This window comes from Thunnus maccoyii, chromosome 1 (assembly GCF_910596095.1).
Source record: "Thunnus maccoyii chromosome 1, fThuMac1.1, whole genome shotgun sequence".
NCBI classification, from domain to species: domain Eukaryota; kingdom Metazoa; phylum Chordata; class Actinopteri; order Scombriformes; family Scombridae; genus Thunnus; species Thunnus maccoyii.
In genome coordinates, this window is record NC_056533.1 from 20,644,719 (window position 1) to 20,657,787 (window position 13,069).

At 37.7% G+C, this 13,069-nt stretch overlaps 1 protein-coding gene across 1 annotated transcript; it reads left to right on the plus strand.

Moving 5' to 3' along the window:
- Positions 1-2,852: 2,852 nt before the first annotated feature.
- Positions 2,853-11,838, plus strand: lipca (lipase, hepatic a). Its single transcript, XM_042408341.1, has 9 exons — positions 2,853-2,934; positions 5,152-5,330; positions 5,726-5,905; positions 6,020-6,137; positions 6,257-6,490; positions 8,162-8,404; positions 9,939-10,053; positions 10,492-10,710; positions 11,688-11,838. The coding sequence occupies exons 1-9, from the start codon at positions 2,853-2,855 to the stop codon at positions 11,806-11,808; spliced, it is 1,491 nt and encodes a 496-aa protein (XP_042264275.1). The 3' UTR covers positions 11,809-11,838.
- Positions 11,839-13,069: the final 1,231 nt, after the last annotated feature.

Below are 13,069 nucleotides of genomic sequence, written 5' to 3' on the forward strand. Positions count from 1 at the left end.
TGTCTTCCAGACATTGTTTTACTGTCCAATCGTATGTTCAACTGATGTAAGGCTTTGCTTGTTAAAAAAAAAAAGTTGAAATCTGCAAATATAAACAACACTAAGCCATGCTAGTGGCTCTGTGAAGCTGTACTTAGGCACAGTGGTGCTTTGAGCTAAATGCTAACGTCAACAGGCTAACTTGCTCTCAGTGACAAAGCTACCATGGTGATGTTTCGCTGGTATAATGTTTATCTTTGAACTTTTCCCTGATGATGAGGCTAGAGGAAAATTCAGGCTATCACTGATGTTCTTATTACAATTCAATTACAATAGTTTTCGAGGCCATCCATGCAGTAATTGTCAACACACACACATACAGGCTGGTATGTAATAAGTAAGTAAATCTATGCACAATCATCAATACTAGTTGCAAGTACAGCAGGAATACATACAAATTTAATATAAGACAACTGTAAAAGCTTATATAACTTCATAGAGAATGAATGAAGAGTGTTTTTTGCGGTTCAGTGGTATTGAGGCTCTTCCTCAGAGGGCATCCTCCCGTCTAATAATAACAGCTCTAAATTATAAAGGGCACACCAGCTTCTGCATATAAGCCTTTTGCTCATATGAAATTATTCCTTCAGTTTTTTGTCCTTCCTCTAAAGATAAAGAGTATATTTTGAGAGATAATGATTTTGCAATCCACATCATTCTCATTTTGAACCTGATTGACAGTACTTTATTTCTTTCTGAGTATACAGTTTTATTTGTGTATGTTTGTTCATATAGGCAGTCATCGGCAGCTATCAGTATGTCCAGATGTCCAGACACAAAAGCAAACATATACCCTTTCCCACGCACATACACACACACACACACACACACACACACACACACACACAGTACTTGGAAAAGCAAAGGGTCATCAGGTTTGCTCTTACAAACTGTTCGATTGCAGATGTGACATCACACATTACACAAATTGTGACTTTAACTCTTTAGCTCTTGGACTGAAACGATGCTTTATAGAGCACTTTTAAAGTCTGAAATGTTACTCTGTTCATGCTTAAACAGAAGAGGACATCAGCTGAAGCTTGAACCATGTGTCTGTATGTACTGACCCAATTTAGGACTCACTTACACTTGGAAGAAAGGTCACTAAAAAGTCACTAAACAGAATGTTCTCTATTGACATTTTCCATTAATACATATACTATAATAATGAAAAATGGAAAAAATAATTAATTTCCCTAACAGCCAGTTTAGGTATTACTCTAACTCATGTTTTAAAAGATGCTGTTAAAGCAGCTGGATAATCAATATGACATTTTCATAGAAATTGATATAAGAACACCAAAGCATCCAGTTGAATGGAACAGCTTCAACATGTGTTGTGATTGCAAATTGATTTCATCAAAAAATAACGACACCACATCCAGTTATTATTATTGTATTGATCCTCATAAACCGAACTTACACAGCAACCGATATGAATCTAATAATTTGAGCTCAGTAATTAAATTGTGCTTTTTTCTGGCTTATGTTGCAAATTAGAGCACTACAGGAAAAGTAACTGACAATTACTTTAACAGGTAAAATTTAAAATTGCTTTTGTCAACTTATGATCATTAGCAGGCAGAAAAACAGCAAAAGCAGATGACAGATACCCAGACCCCCATTTGTAAAATTTGATATGGCATGTTGGGAGACAGTTTGCCTACTTATACATCCAGCATACACTCAGCAATGTTAACATTCATCTGGAGCTGTGTTTCTGTGACTGCTTGTACCTTTTACATCACACAGAATCCTTTGACTCGGTGTTTATATCCAAAAATATTGATTCATGCAGGTTTTAATTGTTTGAGCTCTGTACTGAGATGACTGAGTATCAGTGTTTTCATTGGCAAAGATTTTTGAAAGTTAGAGCAGAAGTACTTTCATCACTATTTGAGGGTCTCCATGACCATTTTGTTACCTAACCTCGTTTTTGTACTGTGCTTACTCACACCGTTTACCTCAGACAAACTAATACTTGAAAGCAGTCCAGTGAAAAAGTGACCGTACGTGTAACCTGTAACATTAATGGTTTAAAAACACCACAGACTACTTACTTTAGAGATTACAAATAGGCATATGAGTGGGCTCACCCAGATTTGATCAATAATCTCCTCAAACAGCATGCTAAAATCTCCTTTGTCACGAAAAGCATTGGTTTTACTGGATAATTTAACATTAAAAAGATAAACTCAGAGTACAGTGCAAGCTGTCTGTTTGCACTGAGTACACGAAGTGCTTCTTTTCAACAGTTCAAACATGTATTGCACCAATGCGTGGAAGTTCCACATCAAGGTCTTTGAAAGTTTTACTCATTTATGTTTAGGCCATTTGGTGGTTGTTTAAAAACTACCAATGAAGAGCATTTCAACATGAAAGTTCTGTCAGTAATACCTGTAGGTGGGACATGGAGGGGTCTGAATGATATCTGGGGTCATTTTTACCTCTCAGTCACTATCAGCACATTGTACCAGATCCCCTCCCTGTTCATACCTCTGCTCTTTCACAACGTGTTCGATCTACATGGCCCGACCCCCAGCCAATCAGGATAGGACCAAATCCCCTTTATCCATAAACCATTACTCCCGGTGTCCCCTCTCTGTCTGTACAGTACAGTACAGTGTGTTATCCACTATGATAACAGGCCTCATGACAGTGATGAGGCTTCTTTGAAAGAGACAAAAGGATCTCAACTCCAGACTCCACCTTTACTGTGTTTCCTCAGTAAAGTTTTAAGCCTGTAATCATCACCTGCGGGAGAAGTGTTGGTTTGAAGGAATTACCAAATCTTTCTTTCTCTATTTGACGCCATGTCTGTGGTGAAAATCCTGTGCTGTTTGCTGTTAATGTATCACATCAATGAGGGGAAGAAAATTAAAGGAAGCAGAGCAGGTGAGTGAAATGCTGCGTTCCCAAAAAGTCTGATAAAGATATTTGTTGTTTTTAGATTAAACAACCTTTATTAATGAATGGATGAATGAAAAATGTTGAAATCAAAGAGTAATTGACCATCTGCTTTTGAGTAGATTTACATCCACTCTTGGAGTTGGATTTTAAAACACTTTTTGGACTGATCTCACTATAGTTCAAATCTAATATACAACCTAAATATAAATGTACAATCCCCAGTTAACATTACGTACTACCAGTTCCTGTGTCAGAGACAACAAATTATGTAATAAAGATAAAGCTCTTGGCAGGGTTTTTCAAACAGGGGGCACCAAACTGCAGTTTAAAAATTTGAACCTCTTGATCTTTCACTGTAGTTTCTTTAAACTTATAGAGACGTTAATGTACTTGTGTACTTGACAGTATCACATCTTGAGATGCTGAGTGAAGAATTTACAATATGATGTCCTGTGTTTTATGGCTCGCATGGAAATATCCAGGGTGTATTGTGCATAATTTTACACTTTCCCAAAATTCAGGCTTTGTATGTTTTGGAAACTTTGGGATCTTCCCTCCTCTAGAGTTTAAATAAACCTCTTTGATAAAGCTCAGCTGCACAGCATGTGTTTGTGAAGATAAAGCTTCCAGTGGGCACTTCAGAGTTAAACAAAGCTACCTGGCAGTATCACGCTGCTAAGTGCTAATACTGTTAATACTTGTGTTCTCCTGTGTAATATCATGCTTTGTCATTCAACATAAGGCATTTAATATACTGTTCATTGTGTATCAAACAATTCATAAGATGTTTTGTTTAAAATCTACTGAACAACACAGAGCTGAAATTATATCTCCTGATCTTTACATCTGGTTGCTTCTGCTAGATTATAAAGCAACACTGCCGAGAAAACACCTTCATGAGTTAAACAAAACTCAATTAAAATAAATAAAAGGAAGAGAAAAATAGATTATTGCACCACTACACCGCCTTTACTGAAAATATAGTAGATGCTTAAAATCTGTGTACAGAAAGGAAATATGGCTGAAAGTTAGCTTTGATCAGCTTAAATTCTTCTCTCTCAAGATTGTTAAAGATGCCATTTTTTCTGCTTAAATCTTTGAGTTTGATACTGGGTTTTTTATTTTGCTTTTTTACTGCATTTGGCGATAATAGCTGTGAATTCATCACTGTGCAAATTTGCATATATCCCAAAGTAAGCAAAGCAAAGTTTCCCCTTAATCAAGTGTTACATTCACTCAATTGTCTCTATCCGTGGGTGATTTTAACACTCAGAATACAACCTTTACAGCCCTTCGGTCACTGCACACAGCATGCAAACATTGCTGCATTTTTAAAAATTCAATATTGCTGTTAATTACAGTGTAAGACTGTAAAGTACACTCAGCACGTGATCTGTACTTGTTTTTTAAATTATAGTGTTTTTCCTCTGTTACTAATGAGTCAGACTGTTTTATTTGCCCCCCATTTTCATACAAATAAACAGTGAAATGACAAACTAAAGATAATGTGGGATTTAATGAGCAGAGGGATAGATGATGGATGGATAACTGCTTTCATTTATTTTAACTCTTGAACTGCATCATGGGCTTGATATCAGCAACCAGAGCTCATCAGATGGCAACAATATCAATGAGTGTTTGGGCTCCTGGTTTCTGGCATTATTAACATTAAACTGTTATAATGATAAATATGGCCAACATGAATTGATGACAAACCACGAAGGAAATGTAATTATACATTTACTTAGAGAATGATCTGTAATGTTTATGAGTGTGATTTCTGAGGTTTCTGAGCTGTGGTTTTAAACATTTTAAGGGAGGAGGAGTTTATATAATAAATTACGGGAAAAGTCTGGCAGCGTTTCACTTGATGGGACTTCTTGTGAAGTGTTATCTGTGTGCATCTGCCAAAGAGGTCTGCATGACCTGGAAACACAGCAAAGTGCTTCTAAAAGGGCCACAGTCCAAATGGGCCTCAGGCAGTGATTTCACATTTACTCTCACATAATTATATCAATACGCAAATCAAAATATTTTATGTGCTTTTAAATAGACCAATACAGCAGATCTTCATGTGTTGGTTGTAAATATTCACCGCAAAGTAAACATATCCAGTATATCAGCATGCTCTGATATGCAGAGTAAGCATTAAGAACAAATTGATGAACAAACTCTTTCTGCTGTTTGGTTTCTGGGATGTAGCGACCACAGAGCAGAGGGGCGTCCTGAATGTGAAAGAGCCGTATGTCAGCAGCTCAGTCTTCAGTCTGTTTATTGAAGGTGAGGACACCTGCACACTGGACCCTCTGCAGCTGCACACTCTCACCTCCTGTGGCTTCAACAGCAGTAATCCCCTCATCATCATCACTCACGGGTGGTCGGTAAGGTCAACTCCCCACTTCTCTTCCGCTTCACTGACTTGAACCAGTGCATACAAAACATGGAACTTGACCAAAGAAAGGACTTTGGTCAAGCACCGTTTCAGATATAAATATTGCATAGAAGACATGTTCAAAACCCTGAAATATGCTGAAAAGACAAAACAAAATGTGAAGTAAACATTCAGGGACATTCTGAACTGCAACAGAGATCAACATTTTAACTTTCTTTCTTTCTCATGACTTGGTACATTTAGTTGAGTTTACATTTATTTTGCCATTTGAAACTAAATGAAGAAGGTTCAGAACATTAAAATTCAGAGTTTAGGTACTAAGAAGAACATTTCAACACTTAGATGAGAGACAAGTTTGTAACAGTTGGTTTTATGTTTCCTAAGGTGGATGGTATGATGGAGAGCTGGGTGCTCAGGTTAGCCACAGTCCTGAAGACAAAGCTAATAGACGTCAATGTAGTGATTACCAACTGGCTGTCCCTGGCTCACCAGCACTATCCTACAGCAGTACAGAGTACCCGTACTGTTGGAAAAGACATAGCTCACCTGCTGCACTCACTTCGGGTAAAGAGATATTTTTTCTCCTGACAGCTATTAATTTGCAAAGTCAGACAAAGTAGCATAAAACACCATGCACTTACCAGGCTTAAGTTGTATACATATCATAAACCTCCACAGGAACACTACAAGTACCCAGTTAGAAAGGCTCATTTGATTGGCTACAGTCTTGGCGCTCACATCTCTGGATTTGCTGGAAGCTATCTGGAAGGTTCAGAGAAGATTGGAAGAATTACCGGTGAGTTATTCAACTGTATGAAGGTAATAACTGTGCTTTATGAATTCACTGGCAAAAAAGGAATATAGTTAACAAACAAATTTCTTAGATGACAAACATATCTGTCTGTATCTGTCCAGGTCTTGATCCTGCAGGGCCCTTGTTTGAAGGCATGGCTCCCATAGACAGACTGTCTCCTGATGACGCTGAATTTGTGGATGCCATTCACACATTCACCCATGAACGTATGGGCCTCAGTGTGGGCATCAAGCAAGCAGTGGCACATTATGACTTTTACCCCAATGGAGGAGACTTCCAACCAGGATGTGACCTGCAAAACATTTACGAGCACATAGCCCAGTACGGGCTCCTCGGTACGATAAACAATACTGAGTACAAGAAAAATAATGTCAAAAACTGTATATACAGAGTATAATTTACAACAAGTGTACTCATCTAAAGCTCTGCAAAGGGACCCTCGAGGGTGCAAGATTTACATGTCATGATTATAAAGTGTTATACAGAAAGAACATCTTTTTATTGCAGTAGTGAGGCTAAAAATATAAGTTAGAAGTTTCACACAGGGAAAGTATAACTTTGTTAAAAAAGGAGTCAGTAAAATTAAAAAGGTTTTTCCTTTGGGGAGCATGAATGTGCTCAGCAAATTTCAAGGCGATCTCTCCATTGGATTTAGATATTTTCCATACACAAACTGAAATATTGATATGATAGTTGTACTATAGGAGTCTCAGGGTGTCTCAAAATACTGTAGTTTTGTGATATATCTTTTGTAGAAAGTCAACAATTTGAGGATGGCACTGGAGCTCTTTCTAAAATTGAGTTCATCCTCTGGGGAGAATGGATATTTCCAGTAAATCTCATGGCACTATGGAGAGTGGATTTTACTATATCTTATATAAAATTGGAAACTTTGGCCTGAGGGTACCAAAAAACTGATTCATCCTCTGGGGACCATGAATGTCCTTTAAAATTTCCTGGCAACCAGGACAGTATGTGTTGTGATCAAATGATCAACATTGTCATCCATTCTGGTTTTAGATCAAATCAGCCACAGTAGCCTACCGGAGAAGAATGTTTCAGGACATTTTAAATCATCTTGAGAAAGGGAGTTCGAGTTCAGCGATTGTGATAAAACTAAATCTAAATATTTTGACATTTCTATATTTCTACATCTTGTGTGAAAGATGTAGTCCAAAAATAAATCCAAACAGAACACCATCAAAGTCACTCCTCCAGGACACCAAACTTTATTTAGAGTGTGAAGTTCTGTAAGGATGATTCTTGGTGATTTCCCTTCCCTAGAAGTCTGCTCACTTCTTGCCTTGCCAACACCATGTGCCCTGTGTACCATTTACAACCCTGCATCTGAAGAGAAAATGCATAACTCCATACAGAGCTGTGTTGCCTCTTCTTCTTCTGCTCTATCATAACAATTTTTTTTCTTAATTGGCCTTGCCACCTCAAAACACTGGTTGAGAAGCCATATCTTGGGAGCCATTTCATCTTTTGCTTGTTGACAGTTTCTCGTTATGTGTTCAGGCAGATGAATTTAATTCCCTCCAGTCGAACACAAGTGGCTCTGGGATTTATGGTGTTCCTCAATCCAAAACACATCCGCATAATATGACAGTGAGAGCCACATTAAAGCATCTGTCATCCTCAGGAGTTAATTAGCAACATGTGCCTTCCTCTGCTCGGTCCATCCCCGAGCTGAGCTGCCTCCAGGCTACAAGAATCTAGTCAGAGAAAAGGCCTTCAGAGCAGACCAGTATCAGACGTAATGAGATGCTGTGAGGAGATGTGACAGAAGGACAGTCTGATAGGTGTCAGGCTTTGAGGATAATGAACTCAATCCACAAATAATGGTCAAACAGACACTATGATTAAGATACTCCACAGGCTCTCAATCCACAAGAGAGCTAATATGTTATCTGTTGTAACTCCAATCGAGGTTGTTTTGGATAAATGAAAAGATCAAAGTCTTCCATTTCAAATCTCCAACATACTTTTATTTTGTCCTTCAGGTTTTGAGCAGACAGTGAAATGTGCTCATGAGCGATCAGTCCATCTGTTCATGGACTCCCTGCTGAATAAAGACAAGCAGAGCATGGCCTACAGGTGCAGTGACAACAGCGCTTTTGACAAAGGTGTCTGTCTGGACTGTCGGAAGAACCGTTGCAACACACTGGGCTATAATATCAAGAAGGTTCGCACCAGCAGCAACAAGAGGCTCTACTTAAAAACCCGCTCTCGGATGCCCTACAAACGTATGTGGTTCTAGTGATCATTTCAACAAATCAGCCTTTAAATGTCATGTATGTCCCTCCATTAATTTAATGTTACTTAAAAAAACTTAACTTAACTTAAAGTCCCCCTCCAATCAAAAATGTATTTTGCTTCTTGTTCCTACAGTTGAATGTCTGAGCTTCACTGTGCAGAATGATGTATGTGCAGAGTTTGACACTAGAAGCCAGTTTTAACTTTCATCCACTGAAAGTGGAAAGTTTCTCTGTGCTCGTTGAAAATCTGAGTTTAAGGTGTGGGCCTACAAGCATGATTTGTGACATCACAAAGAGTTTGGTAGCCAATTCTGGTCCAATATTCAACTTTCTCAAGTGCACAAACACTGAGAATGGACTTTACGGTGAAGTAGGAGACATCTTGTGTCCAGCAGTTAAACTTAAGGATTTTAACAAGAAGATTTAACTTTTTTTGTGGAAAAACTGTATCAGGCACATATTACAGAGATTTTACATACATCTAAAAACAGGTCCGGGGGGGATCTTTAAGTAATTTCTTTGAGATTCAATAAATGTTACAGATAATTTTAAACTGATTATCTGAGATGGATGCATGAGGTTATGATAAATATAGGTAAGTTACATTTTAGGAAAATGAATGTCCTACTTAATATTCTATGTTTTTCTTATTGTCAAACAACCCCATAAAAAAGACAAATCTAACCTTACCCTACTAACAAGAATTTTCTGTGTATCAAAAATTTCTCTGTACCACAGATCTCCAAAAACTATTAAAACTACACTGGGTGACATGTTCTTTATTACCATGAACATGGACACTGAAGTTTAGTTTGAGTCCATTGAAATGTGTATTAATCCACAGCTGAAAATAGTCCCCCAAACAAATGCACTATTTTCTCCTGTTTGTGTAATGTTTGCTAAGAAACTACTATACCCAACTTCTAGAGGAAATTATTTAACCTTTTCTTGATAATAAAATTATAAATTTGTAACTCGTTTTTATAAATTTTTGTCTTCAGTAGGAACAAGAGCCACAGACAGGGCAGGGAAGTCAGAAATTACTAACATACTGTTGATTTTGATCTTTTGATGGTGTCAATGTCATCCTTATATTTTAAAGCCACTGTGTAGGTTTAGAACATTTCTGATTTTCACACCCCCAGTGGAAGTATCCAAAAAGAAAAAATACACACCACTCCTCATCCGACACCAACAGACCTGACGCAGGAACAGTGAGATTAACAGGCTGAAAACAACACAGCTTGTAACTTGTAAGAAGTTATACCCGATAATGCATTTATAGTAAAGTACTTGTATTTCATAAAATTAGATTTATGAATCCAAAGTGACTCTATTTGCATTATAATAAGATGTGATTGATAGTTTACTGAAAGGGACTCAACATTCCCATTATCACCAGTTTTTATCACACCTTTGTATCAGATTGGCAAAACAAAGAAATACAGAAAACAAACTCTGTGTTGGCTTCTCCGTCTTCATCACCTCCTCCTCGTCTGTTTCTGCTTCCCTCTCTCTGCAGTCTATCATTACCAGTTCAGGATCCAGTTTGTCAACCAGATGGAGAGGATCAATCCCTCCCTCACCATCTCCCTCACTGGAACAAAAGAGGAGAGCGGAGAACTCCCCATTACCTTGTGAGTACCACCTCCCCATCAGGCTTACATTACGTCACATCTATGCTTTACTCTGTCTTTGACACATGCAATATGCAGCTGCGCTCTCAACTCTATGAAGGAAGAAAGCAAGTTAGCAAAAGCAGCTGACACACATGGAAACAGCTCGAACCGCTGCATGAAAGAGAACTATAAATGGGGATGGTGGAATAAATAATTTACTCATGTATCATAAAGGGACACTATTCCCTGACAATCCTTCTTGTTCTGTGTATCAAAGAGCCTCAGGCAAACCAGAGTAAGCAGCGGAAATCTCATGTGTAGTCCTGCTTTAGTTGTAGACCATTACAACAGAGGGTCTTTCCTTTGTAATAAAGAAATGTGACGGCCTGTTGCTGGATGTTCCCTGCTGTAATAATCTAACTTTTTCTGGGCCTGTCCTTTTCAACTCTCCACCAGCTCTGAGCAGATTTCAGGTAATAAGACATACACCTTCCTGATCACCCTGGACAAAGACTTAGGGGATCTGATGATGCTCAAGCTCCACTGGGAGGGATCGGCTTTATGGAAGAACATGTGGAACCGGGTGCAGACCATGATTCCTTGGGGCAGCCGGGAGATCAAACCACTGCTGAATTTGGGCAAGATCAGCGTCAAAGCAGGCGAAACGCAGGACAGGTACAGATCTTTGTTACAAAGCACTGGCAGCAGAGGTAGAAGTATTCAAACTCAATGTAAAAAGACTCCATTACACGTAAAAGACCTGTGTTCAATATTTCACATGTACAGAATTATTATCAACAACTTAAAGTACTTATAATGATGCACAATGTCCCCTTTCAGAGTATTATAGGCTATATTTCATTAGTGGATCATTATTATTGCATCAACATTTATTTATTTAGTGGGGGGTTCTTGTTCAGTGTGTTTTGTGTAGAATAAGGTGCTCCTATGTTTCCTTATATCTTATTTGTCTTCCTTTAAGCTAAGACCAATAAAGATATCTATAAAAAAACATGGAAGCAGTATTTTAATGATAGTTTTATCCTGTTGGTAGTTTAATCTATAAGAATGCAACATTAGTTCATCATATGTTTTGTATGAAACATCTTAATCTGCAAATTAGCCAGCTGTCAAATAAATTTAGTGCTGTTCAAAACTACAATATTTCCCTCTGAAATGTAGTGGAGCAGAAGTAAGTAAAATAAAATGGAAATACTAAAATACCTCAAAATTGCACTAAATTTATATATTAGGGTAAATATTAGCATTGGTATTAGAGTAATATTATTACTGGGCCATTATCTTTAAATGTAGATAAAGTAGCTGTAATGTATCATGTTCTATTGTAATAAATTATGTCCGTCTGCCAATACACTGTCTTTTTTAAGTTGTAAGTTATGAATCCTGATTAATTATTTAGAATACACATAAACACAATAATTCAGCAAACAGAAAACAGACTGAAGTGTCCCTCTCTTCACAGCAGGAAAACCTACCGCATCATTGCAGACTTTTAATGCCACCTAGTGGATCTTTCCCTGCCCCCTATCCTACACACACAATCTGAATCATTTATCATAGACTGGCCTCTCTGCTACATTTCACCATCTGTTTAAACAAACCATGTCAACAACATTGTTTTTGTTTTCCAGGACATCTTTTTGTGCCATGACAAATGATGGACAGCATGTGGAAGTGTCGCAAGATAAAGTATTTGTGCGCTGTGAAGAGGACGCACCAAAACAGCGCAGAAGAAAGCACCGGCTAATATAGACTGTGTGAGTTCCTAATCTGTTCAACAGACTGGAGATCCCTGGAAGTTCACAGCTGGATGAGATTCCGTAAACGCCTCAGTGTGAGGATGTGCAGTTTTAGGGAGGAAATTAGAAATGATTAATTGTCATGAAAGATGTGGCATTGAGCAAAAAGTGTTAAAGTTTAATGGATAACTGAATCCTGGAAACAAAGGTTAGAAAACAACCTGCAACTATTGTTAACTGTGTTTGCAATATAAAAACATGTTAAAGTTTGATTATGTGATAAAATGATTAATAAGCCAGGCATTTTTTTTCTCACTAGAACTACACTGTGCAGTTTTAAGAATGAGTCCAAATGTACATTTCCATCTTGAAACAAATGTCCTTCAGGGCTATAAACAGTTGAAAGTTTGCCAATTCAAATATTAACTGTGAACACAAAGTTGGAAGTTCAATGACCTTTTGATGATGTTAATTCCAAAGGATGTCAATGTGTTTTTTTAAAATGTGTGTCCTATGTAAAATGATCAATATCATCATTTCTAAAAGCTACATTAGTCTTGCCAATAACATGACATAAATACACTTGTTAATCAAACTCAAACCAGAGCAATAAATATACACCCTTTCTTTTCTATTCTGTCTTGTGGTCTGTCTTTTCTACGCTTGTATGGAGGTGGACATATGATGTGTTTACAGACAAACTGATTAATCGCCAGAATACTGGATGACACCACATACCAACATACCACAGAGAAGAACAACAGGCACTGATAGAAAACAAGAAGTCTTAATGTACAACAAAAAACAATTTCTGCAGCTGAAAGGTTCGACTACTCAGACAGCAGACAGAGTCAAAGGTCAAACAGTAAACACAGGAAGCAGGCTGAAACCCCTAAATCAAGGCAGTTCCAAGTATTTAGCAGGTGGTGACCTCAGAGAGCAGACAGTTCAAATGGAAGGCTGTAAACGCCAACGCAGATTTAATCACAGAGAGCTGACGGTGAGGCTGGAAAGTTTAACACTCGCTGATGTCAATCCTGTCCTACTGAACCAGGTGAGTCATCACTATCCTGAATACCAAACGTCTATTGAAAAAATAACTTGGCTTAAAGAACTGTTGAACAGTCATTAACAGTGAAAACAAACGCTTGATCAATTCTGGTTTATTAATGCATTTCAAGTAGTTCAAAAGAAATTATATTTTTGTACAATACCATTGCAAATTATGTAAAATGTCCAAAGGAAGCAGAATGGGAATCAGAACAGAACAGTAA